Below are 27,418 nucleotides of genomic sequence, written 5' to 3'. Positions count from 1 at the left end.
CAGCCTTCAGGTTCACAGTGCAATCCTGTAAAGTTTGTAAAAGAGGCAAGGAACTACTGTAAATGGTTCATTAGTCTGCACTTCCCTTGAGATATTTGCGCCTGCAAGCTCTTCTACCCCTCACGACATTGGCAGATGTCAAGATGTCAAGAAAACCCTTCTGCCTTCACCCAGCACTGTTTTCTACTTCATGTTTTCTGTGAAATAATTACTACAAACAGGTTTGCCAACTTTTTATTTCCTTCTGTCACCTCAAGATTGGTCAATACCATATTTAGGTAATGGAGGAAAAAAAATGTGTGGGTTTTCACAGGTGTAAAGTTAATGTTCCAGACATTGGATATGACAAAGCTGGATTACCCAGTTCTAGTCTAGTCAGGCAGTTTTCCTTTTAGGATTCATGTGTTTTATGCACTGAAGAGTTCAGATGAAAAATCTTTAAATGACGCATTCCAAAAGTCTGTGGAATGACACGTCGTACTTTTTCAACAGGTTGTCATATACGGTTACTGTCTTGCATTTCCTTTAATGAGCAAAATAAAAAAACAGCATGACAGACTCTAGCCTGGTGAAGTAATCTTCCAGTCACTGTAATGTCACTCACTGTAACACTTAACAAAAATATGCACTAGAATTCTGTCTAGCATAGTGTTCAAAATCACATCTGTGCCCACTGAATAGAAATTTATTTGAGAATTTTTTTGTAGCTATACCTAAGTATACCTAGGGACTTTTTTTGTGTTTTGCAATGCTGTGCTACTAGGCATCAAGATCTTTATTTGCAGATTTCTCTCCACGTGTACAATACTTAAGTGTAAAATTAGAATCAGATTGCTGCAGCAATTAATAAGATCAGTAGTTGCTTACGATTTTTTTCTTCTCTCTTAGTAGTTACTCTTTTTCCTGGGTTAGACCCTAAAAGCGTTATACCAGTCTTGAATGAAGAAGAGGGCTATCATCAAATTGGACCAGCAGAGTATTGCAGAGACTACTTTGTCTTGTCTGTAACCATTGCATTTGCCACACAGTTGGAACAGGTCTGTTTCCTTGCTATATACTATCCTACCTTTGTATTTGCACCTTCACGTGTTTTATTTGTAGCAAGGGTTTTTAATTGTTTTCTATGTTTCTTGCAATAAATAGCTTTGTCCTATATTGACTTTATATACATTAGTTTTCATTTTAAAACTATGTATGTCAAATTACAGATGAAATATAATTTGTTTAGAGTGCTAAAGTTGCATTTACTTTAAATCATATATACTTCTGTGTTGCAATATAATGTAAAATGTGTGTATATGGGTCATACCAGTCTTCAGTGTGGTGCCCATTTGCTGAAGTTCAAACAAAGTGAAATATTTTTCAAATATGTAAGATAGATGAAACAGTAGAATTTATATGTTGTCTAAGGGAAGAACTTATTAGCTTGGATGAAGTGCTGTGCTAATAATTGTTTCAGCTTTAGACCTCAGGTACTATGTTTATGCTGTACTGTGCCACATTGATACATGTTAGCTGATATACTCAAGTTACCATGAAAGTCATGACTCCAAGCCAGCATGGTTTTAATTGATCTGGAACTCATAGTGTATGGTAAACTCTCTTCGGTCTTGTTATCTTTCTTTTTTTTTAAGGGAAAATAATTTTCCACATAAAAAGTATAGGACCTTAAGAAGTAAATTTGTTGTGGTCTTTCTGGGGTGGCTTGTGCCTTTTTAGGCATTGAGCTGACAGTTGCAGTTGGCTACAGGATGAAGTAGCTGTTTGTCTGTTTGTCTCTTATTCAATCACATAAATTGTATAATAACTCAGTATCTAACCTGCATTATTTGTTTACCTTATCAATATTTTATGAAGACACTGCTTATTTCTAAGTATTTGTGCAGTGCTTGATGTTACTAAATATATGATGTCAGTTACAGCCCTTAGTGCTGCCAAATCTTAAAGGTAATTCAAAATTGGTCATTTTGCGAGTTATTGTTATGCTTGTAAATTGTTTGTTTGTTTATTGTTTTGTTTTGTCTTTTTACTTCTGTTTGGGTATTTAAAAGTTATCTCATTTGTGTAGTGCAAGCTAGGACTTAGATCAGCTACCTGGTAGTTTGAGATCAATTTAAGCTGTCTACAGAAGAATTACTGTAACTCTACATCAGTGAAGGAGATGCATTATTCTCTTCTGAATCTCTTTCAGTTAGTTCCTAGTACTATGAAGCTTCCTGAACGACAACCTGAGTTTTTTTTCTACTACTCATTACTGGGAAATGATGTCACAAATGAACCTTTCACTGATTTAATTAATCCAAACTTTGAGCCAGAAAGAGCTTCCGTTCGAATACGTAGTACAGTTGATGCCCTTCAGGTTTATCTTTGTACACAGTCAAAATTGCAGGTAAGCTGTTTCATCTCAAATGTGAATGAAAATAAATAATGAAAAGAAAAGAAATAGAATATGTCTCAGGCTGAGTCTGGAAGCATTTTTGTTTCCAAAACTAAGTTTGTATTGCAGCAGTTTGGCCCAAATAGAAGTTCATTCTCTTGCTAATATGAGGGAAACCCTAGCAGCAAGTTTCCCATCTCAAGTGGAATACAGACTTCATAATGTAGTTGCCATGGTAGGCTACTTTACATGTCATGATAAAAGGTGTTGCTGGAACATGATATACCAAAAGAGCTAATGTGGCATTCCCAAGAGCTCTGAGCTCTGGGACCTTCACTGCAATCAGACCATCTGCAACCCTGAGTCTCACTTTGTGCTGCCTATGCCAATCCTATGCCAGCTGCTCAGGTCATTCTTGCCTAAGTTCTAAAATCACTGTCCTCAGCACTCGCTGTGAGTAAGAAGGGAGGTCTGGCTTTTTTCCCCGCTCCTTAGCCAAATGCTGTTTTTAAATGCACTACGGACATATTTGGGTTGTTATGGGATATTACTTATCTGTAACCTTGCCTTTAAATGGGGGACATGGTTTAGTGGTGGAATTGGCAGAGTTAGGTTGACAGTTGGACTCAGTGATCTTAAGGGTCTTTTGCAACCTAAATGATTATATGATTCTAAATATTGGGTAGTATTTAGAGTCTTTATGACAATCTGTGCATAGCTCACACTTAACTAATTACAAGAGACTGGTTGAATAAGGGTAGTATAGAGTTTCTATTAGTGAGGCTTGTAAATAAGACAGTATTAGTTGTATGAAGTCTTGGATCTGGACCCTTTTAAAATTATTTTCCTTGAAGTTTGTAGAGACCATTCTAGTTTTGTTATCCAACATAGATTAAGAATGTTTTTGTTGAAATCTTATATTTTTTCAGATTTTTTTCTCTCTACTTTAAATATTTTTCCATCTTTGGAGAAATCTATGCACTGATATGTTTGGAATTTAATCTTAGTCTTGAAACAAAGTAATATGGCATATATTATACATATGTCATATCATATATACTTATACAGAGAATTGTACATGCCTGCATCATGTTTAAAGAATGACTTTTTGAACAAGAATTGTCATGAGGTCAGATCCACATTTTGGTTTACAGTTTTCTTTCTCCGACTTCTCATTCAGCTTCTTAAAATTTAGGATATAGGATTGGAGCACTGTCTTCGGATTCTTAATTTTAATATGTTTTTCAAAAAATGTAGAGTTTAGTTGTAAAAGGTGCTAGTTATCAGACTGGAGTGTGTATATATGTGATGTATGATTGTATTTGTATATATGCCTGTATACACACACACACAGGTGTGTATATTCGCAGCTGACACTCTTTAGCATGGAAGTTTTTTAAGTGTAATAAATATTAAAGATCAGAATACAGTGTTCTGATCTGCTAAATCAAAACTGAAGTGACCCTTATTTGGGAAAGAGCAAGTCGGTATGTAAGTTTCAAAGAGTAACTTTGAGCAAAATAGGTTATCTTAGAGTGTGTTGTGGGTTTGTTTGTTTTTTTTTCTTAAGATACATCTTTTACTTAGATTTATATATATTAAGCTGTGTAAGGAGGAAGCAGTTGAGTCAAGTTTTCAAAGAAGAATAATGGTGCTTACCAGGAGTTAAGAACAGCTACTTAATTCCAAAAATCCTTGCTGCTTAAGTGGTGGCTAAATACATGCACAAAGGCTGAGCTTTCAAATAACTTTTTTCTTTACCTTGCAGTCATGCATTTTATATGCCTGTATGTTAAGGGGAAGAATCTGTGCTGTGTTTAGAAGCCACAGACTATTGAATTTGTCCTACGGAAAGAATGATATGACAGGTCCTCAGAAGGGGAGTACAGTGATCTGCTATGAATTGACATTTCGTAGCTGCTCATATTCTCAGCATACAGAGACTAGGCTAGGGATGATAACTTGTTGCATATATGCTACCTTTAGTGGAGGGTGTGCAGACAGTTCAAGTGAAAATTGCACATACCAGATACTTTCTAGCACCTCTGTGTGTGTACAGATCCATCTTTGCTGTGGGGACCACTCTCTTGGAAGCACTGAAATACCCTTATCTGGACTACTGAAGAAAGGAAATGTGGAGATTGATCAACACCCTGTGGCAATAGAAGGATCATTTGTCCTTGTTCCACCAAACAGAGCTAAACAGAAGCTACCGCAATTGCCTTTGGATCTGGCTCCTACTCTTGGGGTATCTGTAGTTCTTCAAAGGGAGAACATGACTCCCCAGGTATAGCTTACCCATTTATTGCTGGCTTAAACACTGTAGCACAGTTTCATGTTAAAAAATAATTGGTACTTCTAAAATGTATTTGACAGTTGATTATGTAAAAGAAAACCTGAAAAAATTAATTGCTTTATACGAAATAATCCTTTCATAGAGTTATTTTTCTATATCTGAAAAATAGTCTCAAACTCTGAAAGTGTTGTAGACAGAATTTTTAAGTGCAATCCATGATCAATAAGAAAACTATATCACTTCATTCAGCTTTTGATTCCCTTAAATGCTCCAACTGAATCTAAACAGCCACAGGAGAAAGTTCTTTCACCTGTTAGTGGAAAAACAGAGAGCCTGCAACAGAGATCCCAGAAGGTCCCATCTCAAGCTGATCAATGTTCTTCAAAAGAAGATGTGGCAACAGAAAGTGAAGTGGAAAGTCTTAAGTTTGAAAAAGGCACAAAACCAAGAAAAATAGGTATGTGGTATATAGTTTTTTGCCCAATTGTTATGTGGTCTTGGATCATGCACTATTCATTTGCAGTATATTTGTGAAGTTATACTCACTTGCAGTGATAAATTTCAGGCAAGTAAGAATTATTTGCATAAAACAAATAACAGCAGGGGGATAAGGGGATAAATGTTGTGATTTGAACATAATGGTTGTTGAGAACACTTGAAAGAGCCAGATAGGGATTTGGTAGTGTGCAGATTACAAGGGATGTGGCTGGTCATCAGCTTGGAAAATTATAACAGAAGTGTTTGAAATTTCCTGAATTTGTGAATGAGAAGGCTCAGTGAAATGCCTATGAAGAAACAGACTTGCTCAATAAGTAGATGAAATGGTCTAATGTTCACGTTTACTAAATACAAAGGCAGGGGTAATGTGGGATTTTTAAAATTTCCAAGGAATGTACTATGTGGGTAATAATTTTTGAAGACAAATGTTCATATTATACAGATTCCTGGACAAAACCAAGCAACTGGGTTTTTTGTTTGGTTGGTTTTGTTTTGTTTTTATATTATCCTTTTGTTTGGACTTGGTAGCCCAAATAGCCTTCTCAGTTTTGTTTCTGATTTGAGAACTGGGTCAGGGAGAAGTGGAAGAGGAAAAGAGATGAGAGAAGAAGAAATACTGTAGTAATAGAATAAAGCTCAAAAGAATGTTATTTTGCTAAACGTTACTGAACATGAGTCTTCTTAAGAGATGACTTATGAATAAAGCAGAATTACTATTTTTCTAGTGATACTTGTATTGCTGGTCTTTTGCAGTTGGTGCTAAAGACACCCAGTTCTGTAGAGGAAAACCTGTGTCCTAGAATGTGCTCTCAGGATTTGTCTGCTAATTCAGCCAAGTTTCCTTTTAATCCTAACTGATCTTATCTAAGCAAGGATTAAGCCCTTTTTATGTGTAATGTAACAAGAAAGTATTGTGAACCCAGCATCTGGTTTGAGTCTCTGTTTAAGAAATCCAGGATTGTGCTTTTTTATTAATAGTAATAGTATTTATAATTCTGTGTTAAAATGTAAATCTTGTCATTCATATTTTTCTTTCAGAGCTGGTGTCTGGCTGCTGCCAAGACGTTAACAAGCAGTTCACTGAAGAGCTTCCAAGTTTCAAATTGCAGAGCAGAGCAAAGTCACCTCTATTAGATCTGCAAAATCCCAGTAATGCAAAATTTATCCAATTTAGTACATTAAATAACATTTGAATATAGTAGCAACTTAAATGAATTTTAACAGTAAGCTGTATGACCTTCTTGTTTTCGTATCTGTGATGACCTTAAAATTCCATTCAATGACTTCTTTGCACCAATCAATCTACTGACTTTTTACCTAATCAGTTAGAATTATTTTATTCTTATGTTGTGTTAACTAGCTGATGTTGAAGTATTATGGAATTTTTCTTTTTGGCATAGTTACTGTTAATGCACATGAAACACCTAGAAACAAGGAGGAAAAATAGTCAATTGTGTATTTCTTTGAAAATGACAAAAATGGAAACATTTTAAACAATAAGAGAGTATCAGAACAAGTAGCACTTACAAAAGGCAGTTAAGTTCCTATCTGACAGTTTCTTTCTCTCTTTGCTTTTTGTAGGGACTCAGTAGCTCAAAAAACTTTCTAAGACAAAAAAAATGTTACCTTTTGGTAACGCTGTCCGTAGGACTTTTAGTTTGTTTTACTCTTTGAAAGCAGTATCAGGTCCCAGTGTAAGGACATGAGAAGCCAGGGTGCAGCTGGACAGATGTCACATAGGTGGGTTCTGCGACATAAGCAGATGTGCTTCGCAGACCTAACCTAGAGCATTTTAGTTTGCTTCAACAGCTAAACCTCAGCTTGGGACCAATAGTTGATGCTGCCTTACATGAGCACTGTAATTGACCTGGTGCTCTGTCTTTTTAAGTCCCAAAGTAAGGAGGTTAGTTAATTCAAAGCAACCTAAGTTCCTACAAATAATTTTTTTTCTTCTGCATGCCCTCAAGTTGGCTAGGAACAATTAATGTAAACTGTTAAGTCTTACAGCATCCTTTGGAAGAATTTGGTATCTCAGATCTTAGTCTAAAGTTTTTTTCAGTGTGTTAAACTAATGTAGCTTTGAAGATAATTAAAGTAGGGAAAAATACTACATTCTATTAAGATTTAAAGTATATTGGGGTTTTGGTGTTTTTTCTTTGGAAGCTGTAACTTACAAAAAGAGTGGCTATTTTTCACAGCATCCATTTATACTACGAGGAATCGAAATCTCTTAGGGAAGCAATCTGTCTTCTTGCATTCAAAATGTGACACTAATCTTTGGTATATTTTGTTATTTTGGGCAGAACAAATTATAAAAAATGCACATGAATTCTCTTTTGTGTTTTCAGCTGATAATGGTCCAGTAGCAGCATCTCAGCCCAACCCTGTGGGTGTGTCCAGTTCTTCTGAACCTGTGTCTGCACAGAAAATTGTTATTCCAGCATCTTCTCATCATTTTTGCTTTTCAATAGACCTGAGAAGTATACGTGGTCTGGAAGTTGGTTTTCCAATAAATTGCATTCTAAGGTACAATTTATTCTTGGTAATAAAAGTATCTTTCTTTTCAATACAAAGCCTTCATAATCTGAATGATTTCTAGTGGTATGCTTCTTGATACCTTTTATGTAGCTGATTTTCAGTAACAAAATACTTCAGAATGTTCCTCTGGCTCATCACTAAACTAAGCATTAAATATGGTGTGAAACTTTACCCTTCACTGTAGTTTGTATTAAATCTCACTTGAATGTCTGAGCTCTGAAGATAAGGAACATCATTCAGTCTTTAAAGGAAAAGGAAAACTACTTGTCTCACTACTTTCTGGCTACATTGCCAGCTGATCAAAGAAGTGATTTGTAATGTTTTAGTAAGAGACAGATCACTGGTTTATGTGTGATGGTGAATCTAAAGGAAGCACATTCTAGTTTTAGTGTGAACAATCAGTGTAGTAAATGCATTATCATTCTGAGAGGCTCATAGATAGAGGATGATTTTGATGGATGACTTTTAAGAAAAATAAAATTTATACTCACGGGATATTAGTTACTGATGGTATATTTGAATTCACTGGTTAATTAGTTTTCACCACTTGCCTTCTAGTTTCCATTAGGGTCCTTGTGGCACGCATGATCTTTAAATGGTGATTCAGTCTGAGAGCATTGAATATTTCTGGCTAGGGAGATGCCTCTGCATTTGCTTTGCCTGTTTGCTGACAGTTTAACTGGTCACTAGGAAGTGTAGTTGTAGTGTTGATTCTTGGAGTTAGTTTTGTTTTAAGTACAGTAAAAGGTGGGGTTGGGGTGTAGGGGTGGAATATTTCAAAATACAGCTAATATAGAATGCATCATCAATGCCTTTCTGGAGGCTACATTATTAAATAGTGTGTGGAAAGCAGCAGTCATACAATTGATGCAATTTTGCCACTTAAAGGCTTTTTCACATAAGATTCCAAAAATTTAATTTTTTTCAGAATAGTGACAACAAATAGGTTTTGCTGTTTCATGCACTTGAATTTTTAGTCAGTGATAAATATGGCAAGAAACTGAAGAGGAGAAACATCCAAAAACATAAATGTTAAGAAAAGTTGTAGGGTAAAAAATTGCATATTCACTATAGATTGGAAGCATTATTTTATTTCGGTCTAAACAAGCCCTTTAAACAGTTCTGCACAGAAGTCAAAATACGCAATTTTATATATAGTGGCATCATTTGATGCAGCATTTATTTTGTTAGTAACTTAACTGACAGCTGGCATCAATTTGAACAAAGTGAAGTTTAAGAAGTTCATGGCCTCCCCTTTGTTATAGTTTATCATACACTGAATTATGCTAGTAGAGTAGTTTCAGTTCACATTTTAAGTCTCATTGGTAAAATGATTTGACTTTCCTATTAGTCAGCTAATGTGTGGGAATTAAAAGTTCATGAAATTTTCAAATGGTTCTGACATTATGTATACATGTACTTAGTTACCAGTTTTTGCGTGTTAGACCAGTCTTCACTGTAAATATAGTTGTGAATGTTCTCAAGCAGCAATCTACACGTGAATATTATTTTTCTTTTTTCTAGTTCTCTGTTCACTTTTTTATAATAATTCCAGAATTTCAATAAAATATAAATTCATCTGGTTGGGAACATACAGATTATTAAAGCTTTTTCGTCAAAATGACAGCGAATATAAAGAAGCTGGATCAGTCCTGAAGTAAATGAAAACACAAATACCTGAGAACTAAATTCTGTTGTAATATGTACTAGTACAAATCTTCCAAACTTTAGTACAAAGTTATGCTTCAGTAGATGATGTCTAAACTGGTTTTCTTGTTGCAGAAGATATAATAAAAATTATAATTATTATTTTATTATTTTTGTTATTGTTTTTATTAGGTACTCGTATCCATTTTTTGGCAGTGCAGCACCTATTATGACAAGCCCACCTGTAGAAATCAGAAAGAACATGGAAGTCTTTCTTCCAAAGTCATATTGTGCATTTGACTTTGCAACTATACCTCATCAGCTTCAAGATACGTTCTTCAGGTGGTAACTTGCAATTTTGTATCTTAATTACACTTTTCTAATTTTTGTTTTAAATGCAGTTGCAAGTTCAAGTATTTTACTTAAGATCCTCAGTTTAAGAATTTAGTAAAGAATTCAAGTGCTAATGCCAATGAATATTTAATACCCTGCACTTCCAGTTTCTCTGTTAATTACATTTAAAGTGAGGAACTCTAGAACTCTTGATTTCATCTCTGCATACCTATGCAGGAATTGTTCCTTACAGAAACAAGTGCCATTCCTGTAGATTGTTACAGTAAAGTAACAAAGTACTACTTCAAATAAAATACATCCTTTTTTATTTTTTAATACACAATGCCTTGTGTATTAAAATATGATGTCTTTGAAAATACAGCAGGTACCTGGAAAGTTGAGCACAGTGTTGAGGGCTGTGAAACAGTTTTCCAAGGAGTTCTACCAGCTTTCAACAAATGATTAAAATGTAGAAAAAAAAATCATCAAAATAGCAATATTTTGAAAGGAAAGTGGAGGGAGATGTATTTTGAGTGACGGTGGCTAAAATTAATTTATAAGTATTTATAAATGAAGATGATAGAGTTCTACTAATGTTATTCAGTCAGTTGCTTTCAGTGTAACAACAATTGTTATTCCCTCGTAATTGGAGAAAGGACCAGTAATCTGACCAAACCAAGTGATGGTGAAGATACAAGGTCACTCAGTCTCATTCCTCTAAGTGAAAAGCAGTAAACTCATCTCATTGTTTGACAATTGTATCACTTGTTTGGGAAGTTACTTTTAGAGAATGAATAAGAATGCTTCCTCTTTTGTTTTGGCGTCTGACACAGAGATCGCTTGTTTGTTTCAGATTGCCTCTGCTGGTTGAATTGTGGCACAAGGATAAAACAGCCAAAGATTTACTTCTAGGGGTGGCAAGACTTCAGCTTTCAAATGTGTTGACTTCGGAAAAAACACGCTTCTTGGGTGGGAATGGTGAACAATGCTGGCGTCAGACTTGTAATGAGACAGTCAGTGTCACAGCAGCACACGGGTAAAGCTATTTAAAAAGATATTTAACTCTCTAGCAAATTTTGAAGAATTGTTTGTTTAGTATTTACTTGAAAAAGGACAAGCTCTTCCTGCTTAGCTTTTTGATTAGGCAAACAGTCTGCAGAGTACTGCAATATAGAGGGGGGAAAAGGCACCCAAGAGATTAAAAGTTAAATTGCCACAGTCATATTGTGCAATGCCCACACCACTACCAAAGTCATTTTTATAAGTCTTTATTTAATCAAGATCCTGGGTAAAATTCACAGACCAATTAAAGAGATAAATAATTGGAAGAAATGTTACTGAGGTAATTCTGAGTAAGTTAATTACAGATATTCCAGAAAACAGTTAACATTCTTTGTTCATAGTATGCTTTAAATGCAACTGACTTCAGTGAAGTTAGGAGGAGAGGTACATCCATAGAATGGAGAGGTTTCCTGTTTCAGGATTATTCCTTGTGATAATAGCAGAGGTTTGGGCTTGTGTGCATCAGAAGGAGCAGTATTAGTTAATGTTCTGTCTGAAGATAAATGTTCATTTACATAGAGCAGTGATGGGGTCTTTATGTATACGAAGAACTCGTGTTCTTGGTGAAGATGAGTTGTGCTCACAATCAGTATCTAGACCCTTATCTTTTCCTGTGTGATGGTGGAACTTGATTATGCCCTTAGGAATAAATGTAATTGCTATTAACACTGGAGTCAGGTTTAAACCTCTAATGCAACAGTTAAATAAAGCATGCTATATTTGACTCACAGGAAATCTCAGGTTGCTGATTGATATCACCCCTCCTCCCACACTGATAGAAAATTGTCTGGCTTTGTTTAAACTTTTTTGTGTGAAAGCCTTCATGGCCTGACTCTGTGGAGAGTTTCTTTAAGATCTCACTGTATGTTAAGGTTCATACTTTCACATACAGTTCGTTAAAATGAAAACTGGTTTTGCACAAAACATAACAACCACTAGATGGCATTCTCAAAATGTAATCGGGTCTTCATTTTGCTGTGCTGATCCCTTCCTATCCTTGCTAGTGTTGATGTTACCTTCTTTTTACACTGGTGTGTTAAACGCACTTACTCAGATTTCTGAGGTCCATTAACATGAATTTGTTTTCTTTTTTAGTCAGTCACTGATAGAAGGTTGTAAGAATTTAATGTAGTAATTAATTTTAATGTTGTGTGAAGTACAAATGTTTGTTGCTTTTTTTCCCAAATTAGTGTGTTGAAATATCTGCTATCTAGGCAATTTTTCACTATACAAGAGCAGGTAGGTATTTAACACATAAGTGGATTTAAAGTTGCCAGTTCTCTGTGCTGAAGCTTCCAGAAATATGTTTTTTGGCAATCCAAGGATGGTTTACCCCTATGATGTGCTGAGCAATTTATATGTGGATAACCAGAAAGTTACTGTTAACACCTAAAAAAGCAAGATTAATGATTTTGAACAAGTATCTTAAAATGAAGCCAGCAGCAATACCTGACAGTTATATCATTAGAAAGATTTAAGGTTGTAGGTACAATTTTGGATCATTTCCTTGGTGCAGGGATATTTGGATTATAGTAATCTGTTAGTTAAATAGATTCCCAATGAATTATCCCAAATTATCTGTTTAAGTCAGGAAGCTTATTGCATAAACTAATCCCTAACTTAACAATATACATAGGAGAGCATGTTTGGCTCTCATGTAGGCAACTATTCAGAGATTTTGAGCTTGCATGGAAATTTTAGGACTTCAGCTTGCTGGTTTGTGTGTTGGTTTGCAATTACTTTCTGTATTTTTAGACAGTTTTCATTAAAATAACATTCTAATTATTTGTAGGTCAGGCAACAGAATAGCAGAGCTTTCATATGCCACCACTTTGGAAGACTACGGGCTTGTGAAGGTGCAAGAAGTTATGGTGTCAGATTCTTCTCAAGTAAATTTTACATAAATCTTATCTTTTTGCCTTGAACATTTCTTTGAAAAGTTGAGTTTCCAGTGAAAAATCCACTCTTTTTTATCAGGGTGTAGTTGCTGGGCAACAACAGCATATTCCTCAGCCTCACTGTGCTCCAGAAGACCATCCAGAACCTCGGGAAACTCTTGAATACAAAGCAGCACTGGAGTTAGAAATGTGGAAGGAAATGCAAGAGGACCTTTTTGAAAATCAGGTTTTTAGTCTTTCTGTTTATTACCTAAATAACATGATTACCAGAGAATTTTATCAGAATTGGTGAGGGGAACATTACTTCTATTTTTCTTTGCCACTGTTTCAAATAAGAACTAAATTTTACTCATACAGAATATTAAAACTTCAGAGGTACACTAATCTATCCAGTAATTCCATATTCTTAAGGAAGAAGGTTAATTATTTTAAGTGCCTGAAGAAAGTGCTAGATATTGAAATGCAGAATACCCCCTTCAAAATTTTCAATTACTTTTTATGAAGTATAGTAGATACTCAAGATTCATATTACGGATGTTAAATATTGACGCTGTGTTTCTTTAGTCTCACTCAAAAATCCATTGCTATGTTTCTACTCCTGAACTCATTCTAAGTATTCTTAATCACATGCTTCTTTTTAAAAGATACTGAGCATCTGGTGTCTATTTGTTAGGATATTTTTCTCAAACTTGTGTTTACTTTGCATTTTGTACTTTAGTGTAAGAAGTAACTTTCACTATCAGAATATATACTGAGTCATAAGTTAGTGTACAAAATTGTTTTGCTCAAGACTTACATCTGGCAGTACTCTAAAGCTGCACTTCCAACAATTTTGATCTGGTTTTCTGGTTTGGGGGTTTTGTTTCTCTCTTTTGCCTTTAAAAGCTTAAAAAGAAGGAAATGGTCCATATGCAAGCACTTGCAGAAGAATGGAAGAAAAGAGACAGAGAGAGAGAGGCACTAGTGAAGAAAAAGGTAAGGAAACTTGTCCTTATATGAGGTGAAAGTCTTACTATAAATCTATCACTATAAACTCAACAAGGTAAACATATAACAAAGAGTCTATGATTAGCCTTTGCACCTACTGATATGAGTGCATCTAGTCTGCAACAGTGCAAAAATATTAAAAGTAGTCCTTAATCATAGAATACTTGTTAGAAATCCTTAGGTTAGCTTGCTTTATATGGGTGCTTTTTAACCTTAATTGCCTTTCACATGCATGGTCAAAAAGCACTTGTACAGCCTGGCTGTGCATGGTGACCTATTAGCCTTTACTGAGTTAGAAAGAAGGACTCTCCATTGTAAATTCTTAATTAAGAGCTGGAGATTGGTTTTATATGTAAGCTTCCAAATAAAAATTGTCATTATTTTATACCTTTTTTTTTGTTGTTTGACTAGGTAGCGGAGTATAATGTTTTTGAAGAAAAACTTCAGAAAACCCTGAGAGATCTAGATAAGCGAGAACGACAGCTTTTTAGTGCTGAATCAGAGGTAAAAACTGCTTGGTTATATTAAACAATGCAATTGCATTAGCTATTTCTTTAAGATTTGAGTTTTTACTTCATGACAATTCTGAGCTGTGTATAGGATCTGAAATAGCCACATTTGCACAGATAAATAGAGAAACACTAGTAATTTAGTCCATATTTTGTTACAACTGCACTTTTTTACTGAAATAGAAATTCGGTGAACTCTTAAATGGTTGCTAGAATTACAGAACTGTAAATTGTCTATTCTTGACAGAATTAATGTCATGCAGACATTTATGTAACATTAGCATATCTGATTTTAAGTTTAGTACTGTCAGGTGAATACTGTACATGTGCACAACAGTACCTCACTTCAAAAGGTAATTGCTAGATTAACTGTCGAAATAGAAGCAGTTGACAGGAAGATCTGGGAGAACCTGTCCAGGTTTTGTTATCTGACAATTTTGGAGTTCCTTTTTTTTTTTTTTTAAAATGACAGGACTAAAGAGACTATAAGTGAAACCAGTAACTACCATTGTTTCTAGGTCTTACTGATTAGCCCCAATATGAGGAAGTGGGGTGTGACTTCAGGGACACTAGTCATATGAAAAGAGAAAGAAAATAAACTGCCTGTTTTTGTACTTCAGAACAAACTCAAAATTATGTAGATAAACTGCTGTGGTGGTTTAGCAGTCCAACAAACTTTCTCTTTCCTCCTTGTAAGTCAGATTAATCTTTTTATCACACTACTCCCTTCTGTCCCTGTAACAAAGTTAAGAGAGCTTCCAACACGGGGACTGGCTGGTTCAGTACCCCTACTCTCTGTACACCTCAAGATGCAGTTTATACTGTAGTGTTCTGACTTTTAACATGTATGCAAAAAAAATATGATGCTTTGGTTTGGCCAAGTACATGTCAGTCTGAGTAAAAGTAGTTACTTTGAATGTCGTATATGTTTTTCTTTCAAAACTTTCTCAAAATTCAGTGAGATTCTGACCTGAGAGTTCAGAGATGATAAAAATCAGTGGATTCCAAAAATGTCTAGACAAAATGATACAGGGTTCATTTAGCAATTATGTAGTTTGAGAAATGGCTATTGGGGAGGTTTCTATTCAGCTAACAGTTTTCTGGGCCAGTAGCATCTTTCTGGAAAGTTCAAACATATCAAGGATTGTTTTTCTGTTTAGCTCTATGAAAAATTCTCTCAATAGGGTCAGTTTGGACTGCAGTCTTACTGACCTAAAGACATCTTTCCTTTCTCTGCAGTAAATTAGTATATTTAGCTTTTCAGTTTGTAGTAGAAAGGTGAATGTAAAACTTGCCTTCAGCAATCCTGTAGAATCATGTAGAATGTACTGAAGAGACACAAATAGCTCTGTTTCAACAGTAGTCAAGCAAGAGTATATTTATAACTCAAATATAATAATTGGTAGATTGTTAGTTAAGCTGAAATACAATAAAAAAGTATATAGCAAACATATAGGCAAATGGAATTTTTATTGCTTAATTTCTAAAATGGATAACAATTTTTCTGTCACGAATATTAGTAACTGTTGTAAGAGACAGTGTTTAAAGTAAAGCTCTCACCCCTATGGATTAATATAAATATCTCTCTTTTTAAGCTTCAAAGAGTAAAGAAGGAGTTGCAAGCAGAGCATGAACAAAACCTGCAGGTGCTACAGGATTCTGTGCGGCGAGCCAGAGAGGAATGTGCACACCAGCTTGAGCTAGAAAGGTCAAAAATCAAACAACTGGAAGAAGACAAGCTTCGCTTACATCAGCAGGTAAGTACACTTACATTTTCTGCCTCAGCCATTTATCTATTAAAGTGAGCATTTTTATAAATATCCAGAGTGGTTAGGAGACAAGTGCATTCTGGCAACTTTATAATAAACATTTTATTTCTGTTTTTTGGTGAGCTATGTGCTGAGATCCATCCCCGTCAGTCTTGCTCAGTTTTAGGGCCAGTTTGCAATGCAATGGTTATAGTTATTTTTTAACAACTGAAAATGAATTGCAAATAAAAGCCTACATTACATGAAGAACTTGAACAACAGTAAGCATTTCAGTAATTTTAATAAATTGATATCAGGTAACATCTAGCAAAAATAGAGAAAGTTTTACTGTATAGTTTTATTTTTCCACTGCAAAAGAGTATTTCTACTATCCTTACTGGGATGGAGGGGAGAATTATCTTATTATTGCAGTCTTCTATTCTAAGAGCAGTACTTTGTAAACTGAGAATATTTAGACTGCATTCTCTTGTCCTATAAGCTGATTTCTGGTCTGACAACAAGGCTAGTCTGGCTGTTTTTCTTGATTGTTAAAGTATATTGTAAAAGTTAGTACTTTTTTTTTCAGCTGCTACATTATTAGACACTTAATTTGTTGTTAAGTAGACTAAATCTAATGCCTAAGTGTTTTTTAGAGTACTTAGTTTATGGGAATTAATTACGTGCTTTGGTGTTTTTCATGTCTGATTTGTGACAGTGATAATGCCATATTAGCTTTCACTGTTTAAAGAACTGTGTCAGAAAAAGGTATGTTTTTTTTTTATTAAGAAGAGTTGTGCTAGATTCTTGTGGGGTTTTAGGTTCATATTAAACATTGATAATAACTTTTTTTTTTGTCAGCATATGTAAACCATAATACAGTGAACTTTATAAAAATACAACTAGTACAAAAATGCTGCTAACCTAGAAGATGCTAATCTAACTATTGTACTTGAAGTCATTAAATTGAGATGAGCAGTTTCAAACTGCAGACTGCAGTCCTCTTCAAAGTGATAAGTGAATCACTTCTGCATTATATATGTGGTGTTGGCAGCTACCAGTCCAGACAAGACAGCCAATAGTTCTTCATGCTCAAGCAACCAAATGCCATCAGCTAGTATTCTTCATTCAAATTCATTCTTTTGGCTCCCACTGACTCTTTTTTAGCTTCTACAGGCTCTTTTTTTAAAAAAAATCACAATCACTTTATTTTTCCTATTCGGAACAGACATACAGTCATTAGACAAAAGATCATTTAGCTCAACATTATGTTGCCACAATGGTTGGCTCTAGAGGGCAAGAAATTGGACAGTGAGAATGCAATTTTGGTATATCCAGCAGTGCCATCAAGGGTTATATGAACTCTCAGCCAGAGTCAGCATTTCATATTTACTAGCCATCAATGAAAATATTCTTCATGAATTCATCTTATTCCTTCTAAAAAGTATTTAGTATTGCAACATCCTGTTGCAGTGAGTTCTAAAATTTCATTGTGTTCACATTTTTTGTTCATTTTTATGTTCATTTTAAGTTCATTACTTAATAATTGTGAAAAATCCTTCAGTGTCTGTGTGACCTACTATTCCTGATAGTATAGGTGGCTGTCATACTGTCTCTCTTCCAAACACAAGCCCCACTATGTTTTGTCCTGTTCTGTATGAAGGACATTCTTTCCGGATGATGCTGGCTGTCTTTCTCTGTGCTGTTCCTGCTATGCTTCAATATGTGGTGGTTGTTACCACATATTCTGCATATGACAGGCTTTTTCTTTTGCTCTGTTGAGGATGGAGTTTTGTTTACTTGCTTTGGAGTTTCAGTCTAGGATCCCGCTCTTTGTGATGTGCAGAAAGTTCCTGTTGTTACCAAACAGGTCTCTTTTTTAAACCTTTTTGGGTGTGTTTTTTTGGGGTTTTTTATGTGTGTGGGGGGGGGTTGTGTTGTTTGTTTGCTTTTTAGCAAGAAATGTTCTGAAATGAATTTTATTTTATCATTCTAAACAATGTACTTTAACTTATTCCATACCTTTTAAAAGTATTTGTTGATATACTATTTTCACACTTAGACATTTAGAGAACTCTACAATTGAACTTGTTTGGAAGTAAGCCCCTGTATGTGCAAGAGAAGATCCTTGAAGTATCCACCTTGTAGTACATCACTCTTACTTCCTGAATAAGGAAGTCATGCTTCATTTGTATGATTTGTGTGGTTTCCTAACAGTCCACAACCTGAGGTCTCACAGGAAATTCAATTTTTGAAAGTGTTTCCAGAACCAAACAAGAAATTAAACATTTTTGTAGAAATTCTAGGGAGACCTGGCATTTTTCATAGCAAAAGAAATTAGTTGCTGTCTTTGTCATCACCATCAAATCTGTATGTCTGCTTTAAAAAGAAATAGGTAAAAACGGAAAGGTAATAAACAGCAGTACCTTTTGGTACAGTTTGGTTCAGTTGGCTGTTGCGGTTACATGTGGAAAAAAAGCCTGCAGTGTTTTTGTGTGGCTCTCCATGAAGCATCTTTCCTTTCTTTTGTTCATTCGGTAACAATAATAAATGGAAAAAACAGAATTTTGGAAGAAAAAAAGATATGACCCAGTTAGGAGATCCAAAGAATTAAAATATTGATATACTACTAGAACAAGTTGTAGGCTTTGAAACAGAAATGAATTCTCTAAAGCATTTTCACCCAGTATTCTAAACTGCTGGATGCAATTCATGGAAACACTTACGTTATCTAGTTGGACATAATACAAGAACAGCATGTGGGATGTTATTCTGTGATGGAATACATCAGTTCTGTGAGGTGCATGTAAGGTATTTATAGTTGAATAATAATTAAAAGAAGAACAACGTAAGCTACACTTAAAAAACATATTACAAAAAATTCTTAATATTTTTAATATGGTATAGTAAAAAATGCTGTTAAATATTTCACTTGCTTACTTTCTATGTGGCAAGTAACTCTATTGGCATCATTTTTCAAATTACCTATTGTAAGTTGAAAATCAACACACTCTCTTTATAAAAATCTTCTTGAAAATGTGGAAGTACACTGTGAGGGTAGAGGTACTCAGTATAAAGTCATTAGTCACTGAAGCCTTTCTACTTCAGCCTTTCTTCTAAATCATTTGATTGTAGAAAGTATTAGTTGTTTCTTTTTGCAGACATTCCTAAAAAAGTTATGATGGTGAAACTGCGTAAGTAATAAAACTTCATATAGTAGATAACACTGACTTTTTTTTTAAAAAAAGTGTGTAAATCTTAGTAGTTTTGCTTTCTGTATTTCTTCTGGAAGTTGTTTTAGAAAATGTGAACAAAAATGTGTATAAATCTCAATCTTCTGTATATGAGGACAGACTTGTTTGGGTTTTTTTTCCAGTACTGAGTAAAGATCCTCTTTAAAATTCTTCCTATTAAAACATTGCTGTGTGCCATCATCAAGAAATCATTAATTATGAATGTGTAGCGTTCAGTGTCTGTTTTATATCAGATAATTGACAGTAGAGATGTTTGTTCCAGGGACTAAGAATTAAGTTAAGTTCTGTCATCCAATTATTTGTCTATGAATAGGGTTTTCTGCTAACTTGCATGTTGTTATCTTTAATGTAGCTTTATGAAGCAGAAAATAAGCATAAAATTTTGGAGAAGGAGTTTCAGCAATACAAAGAACAGCAAAGTAGCAAACCAGAAATCCAGCTACAATCGGAAATAAATCTTCTCACTTTAGAAAAGGTATATTGGAATTTTCTAGTACTTAAAAACTGTCAGAATGGTCTGTTCAGTGATAAGGGGGATGTAGAATAATACTGTGTGATAAACTGGTTAATTTGTCCGTTTCGTTTTACTTTTTTCAGTTATTTCTTTGGATTTTAAATATTCAGGCACAAGTAAGGCCAACAGTGGGCATTTATTTCTACAGAGGAAGCAGTAATGTTAGAGGCTAAGGCAGGGAAAAAAGCCTAACCTATACATTTAAATAATGATTTATTCTGGAGACTCTGAACATTCTGTTTATAAAAGAATAAGGAAAAATGAGCATTTTCTTCTAAAGATTAATTTAGACTGGTATTCCATCATGTGCATTTTTGTAATTAAGTGTTTCTGGAAAGAGACTGTGTTACTTATCAGTGAAATGGAATCACCATCATAAGTTGATTTCTTAAAAACCATACTTGCCTTCAGTAGAGGATAGTTTGATTAAAACCACAGATATGGGCATTTATGCTCAGAGTTTTTGTGAGGTTTGACTCAAATCATTGACCAAATAAGATGAGGAAAAAATTAGACTAGGCTTCTTGTCACAAATTGCACTGAGTTATATGGCCAGTCTGCATGTTGCTGTATTCTTGAATAACTTCTAATAATGCAAGCAAATTATTCAAAATATATTTTGTCTCTGCAGACAGTTTAAACTCTTACCTTTAAATATTTTTAAGTTTCCTATTTTTGTTAGCTTAGTTAAAAAAAAATCTGTGCTTTAAGATCTTCACAGATTAAATGGAAATAATTTTTGTCAAATTAAAGGATTGTCAGGCCTATATCAATTCCTCGGATGTTAATAAATAATCTTTTTTTTTTTTCACATTATGTTCTGTGTGCTTCATAACTTTTTTCATTTGCCTTTTAATACTAATTTTTTTTTGCACACAGAATAGAATGCAATTAATTTTTTTTGTGTGTAACACTTATTAAAGATTTAGGTAGCAAAATCAAAGGTTCACACTAGATACATAGATTTTAAAGAATGGTTTGAACAGATGTGTAATTCAGAGAAAAAAATGTAGGACATATCTTCCATCAGCAGGAAAGAAAAAAATCCACACACCTTTTAAGGGTGAGATTTATTCTGTTAAATTAATGTTTATAATCTTACTTTGAATAAAAAAGGGATGAGGGGATGGCTAATTTGAGAATCTGAAATTTAAAGGTTACATCAGCAGATTTAGTGCTAAAAGTAATCTTTCTTTTCTTTGTATAGACGGCCATCCAATAAAAATAAGGTTATATTTTAAACAAGAAAATGTTCGTGTGCCATAATATTTATGTTATATTGTATAACAGCTTTAGATGATGTTGTATATTACACTACATAAACACTTTTCTTAAACCAGACCCTTTGTATATATACATCTTTCAGTGATTGTTACTGCTGTTATTGCTTCAGCTGATATGATTTTAATTGCTTTCAGGTTGAACTTGAAAGAAAGTTAGAGTCAGCTACCAAGTCAAAACTCCACTACAAACAGCAATGGACAAGGGCTTTGAAAGAACTTGCAAGGTTAAAACAGGTATGCAGATTTTCTTTGGTCGTATGAGACAACCAAGTTAATGTGATGTTGGAAGCTACTAGGATTACTGCTAACTGCTGGCAGTTTTCGTTTTATTAGTGTTTGCCTTCGCAAAGTAAAGCTCTGAGCTATGCATGAACAGCAAAAGTGGTTTATGTTTGACACTGAACAACTCAGGAAAGACCAAGGCTCACACCTGCAAAGAAAGTTGACATAGTTAAAAGCAGGTGTGTAAAAAAAAAAAAGTTTAATTTAATTCCAAATAATACTGAATCAGCAGCTCCAGAGAAAATATTTTGCTACTATCCCAACCAACTTGGTCAATTACAGTCCTAACTGTTCTATATTTTAATTGTATAATGAATGAAGGGTAAAGACAAGAAAGAAATCTTCACTTTTAGAAACAAGGGTTTAAGGTTTGATGAATACTGTAAAATGAAGTAAATTTAGAGGAAATCTAAATTGGAAGTGAAATTTTCTTCTGTATTTGAAATTCCTAATCTCATACTAACATGGCATACTATTTTACTGCTATGTTTTAACAGAGTTCTTGTGTGTCTATGTGTGTCTGTATAATCACACACATATGACTTGAAGTCACTTCATTCAAACTTGCATTAGTAACAGCTTCATCCTTGCTGAATCCCTATTGTATCTCCATGTTGTTTTTTGTCATCAGCTGTCTTTCTTGAATTAAACAATAATTAAACAGTATACTAAAGAATGGCAAGAATTTCCATTGGCCTTGACAAACAAATTAGAAAATAATTAATCTCAGTTGCTGAACAAACCTTGGCATGGACATAAAGCTTCAGAATTCAAGTTTTGTAAAAAGTTTTTATTACCTGTATTCACGCCTAATTCTGGGTGCTGAGGAACAGTGTTGAGTTTTTCAAGGACTATAGCGCCTACTTCATTCCTACTGGTAGAATATTCAGGTTTTGGAGAGTAAGAGGTCAATCCCACGCTCTCCTAATTTATTATTTCTTTTAATTTGTATTTCTCTTTGAAGAGAGCAAATATAGACTGTAATCACTGATATTAAGTAAAAACTCATCTTTATTTGCCATCTTCAAATTGCTCCTTTTTTACCCAGTGATAAATAGAGTTACAAATTTTTATCTCTGATTTCTGAAACATTTATGATTTGAGAAGATGATAGGAAGAAGAATATAAGTCTTATGTCTCTGATTAAGATTTCTTCAGCAGTCATGAAATGTCCAGGCTATTTTTTTCTTGTCATGTTTTAAAATTCCTGTAGAATAGAAGAGAAGATTGTTGCTTGCCACATTAACACCAGTGTGTATCCCTATCAGGTTCTTATTACAAATTTCATCACCATAGGCCTGATGATCTGAATTTATTAGCATATGTTGATGGTTTCAACTGACCCTCTTGCTGAAAGTCTGAACCATAAAATAAGTTGGCAGGTACAGTGAATTATGCTACCTAAAACTTTTCTGCAACAGAACAAACCCTTTCAAAGTAGTTTCTTGTGGTTTTTATAATCCTGTGCTTCATCTTATGCTTGGTCTATTGAAAAAGAATTGAAGTGACTTTAAAGAGCCAAATAAAAGTTGAAGCACATCTGATCAAAAACCATTTACCATGTTTTAAATATAAATTTGGAAACTCTTGCTTAAGGAATTCTAGATTTGCTTTAGTTCCAATGAATTTTGCAATTGTGCATAATTTGACCAATTTCTTGTTTAAATTGGATTAGTACCATGTTAATTTTACATTGCCTCTGGTGAATAGCCACAGGGTTGTAATCTGTGCCAGTAATTTGTCACACCAAAGCTCTCTAGAGAACTATACAAAACATTTGTGTAGTGAGGATTAGACGCTGAAAGCCATATCTTAGATTGTTAATAAATGTTAATGACAAAACCCAGCTGGTAAGTCTTGGAAATGAGATCTAATGCTTTGTGCCCATTGCCAAAAAATGTTTAAACAGAGATTTCCATTACTCAAAGGTGACCTGGTGCAGTCAATTTGTGAATTAAAGAAGCATAATCTACAGGCTAAGCATTTAGTAAAATGCTCTTCTGATTTGCAACCATAAAAGTCAATGTTTCCTTAATTAAAAAGTTTTCTTTTACTTTGGAACTAGTTCTTAGCACACATCTGGGATAGTTTCATATTTTACAGAATGTGAGATACGTAGCACATAACTTAAAAAATATGGGACTGTTAATAGAATATGATCTAAACTTCTCCATTTGTAGGATTTTGAATGATAAACACAGTGCCAGTGTTGTTGAAGTACATGAAGGCAGATATATATATATTCTACTTACCTGTGCTAAAAAAATACAGAAGTCAGTTGAATTTTAACACAGTTTGTAAAGCTGAGTGACAATAGACTTCACCCAGTTTACTTTTCTTCCCTCTTTGTTACTTAGGGCAAGTCTTCATTTCTTATACCCTGTTCAGCTTTAGGGAGACAAAAATGTCAACAATCAGTTACACATCTGTACACCTAGGTAGATTTTATTGTTTCTGGAGGTTTCAAAAACTGTCCTTTGAGGCTTGCCTACTGGGCAATCTCAATACTACACAAATAAGACTTCCATATTTTTTTATGGATGTTAGCATTATTTCTGAGAGGAATCAAACTATATACAGAAAATTGCATACATGTTTATAGAGATCTTAGATGCTAAAGTCAGTACTTGTCTGAGTGTAAGAAAAAGTGTATCAAAACAAAAATAAAAACTGGCAGAAATATCACTTTTAGCGGTTGATAATCTCAGTCATATTTAATCTAAATAGCCAAAATCTCAAAATGTACATGCATTCAGTGTTCCATGAGAAATATTTTTGTAAGTCTTCTAATGTGTTTGTGCCCTACGGAGCTGTTAGAATCAGCACTGATGCATTTGTTTAATACAGCATAGAACATGTTGGCTGGCTGACAATTCACTCTGTCTTGTCTAGTATCTTACTTATCCATTCAGTAATTAATTTGATTAATCTGTAAGTAATTTAGCCAAGGACAGGATGTAAATCTTTGTTTAAAAAAAATAATTCACATTAAAAAAAAAGAGAAGAAAAGAAAAAAAAAACACAACACACCATTTGGAAATCCAAATCTTGGTTAAAAACTGTGTCTTGAAACCATCCAGGCCCTCCTACTGACTTGTCAGCTCTGGGTTATTTTCAGAAAACTTTACTTGAGTTCTTTAGCTTCAATCGTAAGTTTTTCCCACAGACTTGCATGGTATGTATGAGTGGGAGAGTGAATAGTGGCTGCTATTTAGCCATTGTTTAGTCTAGTGTATGTATGTTTACATCTCCCTTTTGGATTTATAGGCAGCTATGGCAAAATAAAGATTGTGCTTCCTTGATTGAAGAGCCTCTTAACGAAAGCACCTGGTGGCATACAGGGATTCTTTTATGATCTGATTATAATTGAAATTTTGAGGTTTTTTTATTGTTGATTATTTTTTATTTAATGCTGATATGTCTGTAGTATCGTAAGTTTCAAAACATGATGGTTTCCACCATGCAAGCTTCTAAAACAGTATTCCATATCTCAAGTACTACATTAGAGATGAAAACTAATGAAGAAAAGTAGTAAAACCTTCAAGTAAGTTATTTGATAACTCACATGCGGCTTTGTTTGGTTTGGATTTGTTTTGTTTGTGGAGATGTATAAGGAGGACAGCAAACATAAAATTAATAAGCGAAAGGAATATTGGTGATAATTTTTACTGAAGGAGGCAGGGGCGGTAAAGAAAAGAAAAAGAGCAAAAAGAATAGCGAGACTAGCAGTGCTGAGAAAGTGTTGGAGAGGAAAGTAGCTGGGCCAACTAATACGTTCTGCAAAGATAATTTTCAGAGTAATTTGCACGTGATACTTTTGGTTCATCTGTGGCTGCCTTACTGTGGGATAGTGGCTGATGATTATTAGGTGGTGATGCAAGTGTAAAGTATTTCCAAGTGTTCTGAGTTCCTGCTGAGTTTATCTTCTATTCACAAAGTTGCCTTTAGTCCAGCAGCTGATGATTCCGGAGTGTTCCCTTAGGTGAAATGTAAAACCACGAAATTCTAAATGTTTAAAATCAAAAATTCTAATACCTCTTACTGAGTTTTAAAACAGCCTGACTGCCTAGAATAAGCAGTTGGGAATAAGTCTGAAGTGTTCCTTATGTTGGGATATATTATAGGATGAAAGTTTGTCAGAAAGTCTTGACTAAGAATTTTAAGCATGTATAAACTTGTGTGCACTGAGGTATACTTAAAAAATACTTCGTATTCAATTATAACTTAGTTTTCAGTATACACAGAATAAAATGAAGATGTTCCAAAGGGGTTTAGAAATGCTGGACTTAGCTTTATTTGTACTATAAATGTGCAGAAATGTTTTGTGAACATTGTTTATTCACTTTGGAAGATCTCACAATAAATTCTGCTACATTTCAAATGCTACTATGCAGTAGAGTTCTGCTTGTTCTCGGGTTTAAAAAAAGTGCTTGTTGCTCAGTGGATTGTTACATTGTCATGGAAAAAAGTGGATTTAATACCTGAATGTCTCTGAAGTGACACCAGTTTCATCACTGAGATGAATAAAAAATCCTTCCTTTTCTCTCGTAACTAAAAGCAGTCTTTTTATGGTCCCTCAAGATATCATAGCAAAGTTCTGTATAAATGAATTCAAAATCAGCATGGTTCCCTTCTTATCAAACAACTGTTTTAAATTCTTTGCCATCTTCTTGTATTGATGTATTATTAGGAAATGTGTTTCTTTTGCTCTGTTGTGAATGGTAGACATAGAGCAAGTTTTCTGTTATGCACTCTACAAATTGTTATGACAGACTTTTTAAAGGAGTCAAAGACTAATGTTGGGAAAGACATTTGAAAATCAGAAAGTATGAAGTGTGTAATGTAAATTACGCACAGGATCCGTCATAAATGAATCTGCAAAATCCTTTCTCGCTTGTTTTAGTGTCTTTTTGTCCAAGTCAGGTTGTCTCAAACTGAAAGGTAGGGAAATCTTGCTTCAGAAAATGTTGATTTTTATTTTTTTAATTTAATATTACTGTGCTTAAATGTCACTGTTCGGGGCACAGCATGGCATGCCTCTGAAATTCCTGACTTTCACTGACTAGAATTAATCTTGACTTTTCCTTCAATACCCCAAATATTTGTCATGTTTACATTACAATTGTATTAGTAATCAAATTAAATTTCAAATCACATTTGTCTGAAAGGAATTCCTATCCAAAATTAGCTTGGAGACAAAATATACTGATAAGTGTTTTTCTCCTCTGTGGAGAAAAGTAGAATTTAGCACATGCTACATTAAATCTTACTTTCTTTTACAAATTTAAGAATATTATCCTGAGCAAAGAGCATGCTCACTAGTCTCACTGGTTTTGGTTGTTTTTTTGTTTGTTGGATTTTCATAGAATCATAGAATCGATTGGGTTGGAAAAGACCTCCGAGATCGAGTCCAACCCTTGGTCCAAATCCAGTCCATTTACTAGATCATGGCACTCAGTGCCACGTCCAATCTGCGTTTAAAAATCTCCAGGGACGGTGAATCCACCACCTCTCTGGGCAGCCCATTCCAATGCCTGATTACTCTCTCTGTAAAGAATTTTCTCCTGATATCCAACTTAAATTTCCCCTGGCGGAGCTTAAGCCCGTGCCCCCTTGTCCTATTGCTGCGTGCCTGAGAGAAGAGACCAACCCCCACCTGGCTAGAACTTCCCTTCAGGTAGTTATAGACGGTGATGAGGTCACCTCTGAGCCTCCTCTTCTCCAGGCTAAACAACCCCAGCTCCCTCAGCCTCTCCCCATAGGACTTATGCTCCAGTCCCTTCACCAGCCTTGTTGCTCTTCTCTGGACCCGCTCCAGCACCTCAATATCCTTTCTGCACTGAGGGGCCCAGAACTGAACACAATACTCAAGGTGTGGCCTCACCAACGCAGAGTACAGGGGAAGGATCACTTCCCTGCTCCTGCTGGCCACGCTATTTTTGATACAGGACAAGATCCCATTGGCCTTCTTGGCCACCTGTGCACACTGTTGGCTCATGTTGAGCTTCCTGTCAATTAGTACCCCCAGGTCCCTTTCTGCCTGGCTGCTTTCCAGCCACTCTGTGCCCAGCCTGTAGCGCTGCAGGGGGTTGTTGTGGCCAAAGTGCAGGACCCGGCACTTGGCTTTATTGAACTTCATCCCATTGGAATCAGCCCATCTCTCAAGTCTCGTAATAGACCTTTTTCCCAGAGAAA

At 34.8% G+C, this 27,418-nt stretch overlaps 1 protein-coding gene across 7 annotated transcripts in view; it reads left to right on the top strand.

Annotated features, from left to right (window-relative positions):
• CEP120 (centrosomal protein 120) overlaps nucleotides 1-27,418 on the top strand; it is a 64,255-nt gene that overhangs the window by 5,443 nt on the left and 31,394 nt on the right. For 4 of the 7 annotated variants that reach the window (XM_039383094.1, XM_039383095.1, XM_027710277.2 and 1 more), the window contains 15 exons: nucleotides 889-1,037; nucleotides 2,192-2,389; nucleotides 4,437-4,664; nucleotides 4,923-5,130; nucleotides 6,210-6,320; nucleotides 7,520-7,697; nucleotides 9,549-9,698; nucleotides 10,543-10,725; nucleotides 12,544-12,640; nucleotides 12,729-12,875; nucleotides 13,535-13,624; nucleotides 14,048-14,140; nucleotides 15,741-15,902; nucleotides 19,497-19,619; nucleotides 21,077-21,175. In XM_039383094.1, coding sequence (XP_039239028.1) covers nucleotides 889-1,037; nucleotides 2,192-2,389; nucleotides 4,437-4,664; nucleotides 4,923-5,130; nucleotides 6,210-6,320; nucleotides 7,520-7,697; nucleotides 9,549-9,698; nucleotides 10,543-10,725; nucleotides 12,544-12,640; nucleotides 12,729-12,875; nucleotides 13,535-13,624; nucleotides 14,048-14,140; nucleotides 15,741-15,902; nucleotides 19,497-19,619; nucleotides 21,077-21,175 — 2,216 coding nt within the window. The remainder of the gene's footprint in view (nucleotides 1-888; nucleotides 1,038-2,191; nucleotides 2,390-4,436; nucleotides 4,665-4,922; nucleotides 5,131-6,209; nucleotides 6,321-7,519; nucleotides 7,698-9,548; nucleotides 9,699-10,542; nucleotides 10,726-12,543; nucleotides 12,641-12,728; nucleotides 12,876-13,534; nucleotides 13,625-14,047; nucleotides 14,141-15,740; nucleotides 15,903-19,496; nucleotides 19,620-21,076; nucleotides 21,176-27,418) is intronic. The other 3 variants (XM_027710278.2, XM_039383096.1, XM_027710280.2) reach the window with 2 other exon arrangements.

This window comes from Pipra filicauda, unplaced genomic scaffold, assembly GCF_003945595.2.
Source record: "Pipra filicauda isolate LSUMZ 115617 unplaced genomic scaffold, ASM394559v2 scaffold29_size4552773_pilon, whole genome shotgun sequence".
Taxonomy (NCBI): Eukaryota; Metazoa; Chordata; class Aves; order Passeriformes; family Pipridae; genus Pipra; species Pipra filicauda.
Note: the sequence above shows the minus strand (reverse complement) of the source record. Positions and strands in the feature narration are given on the sequence as shown.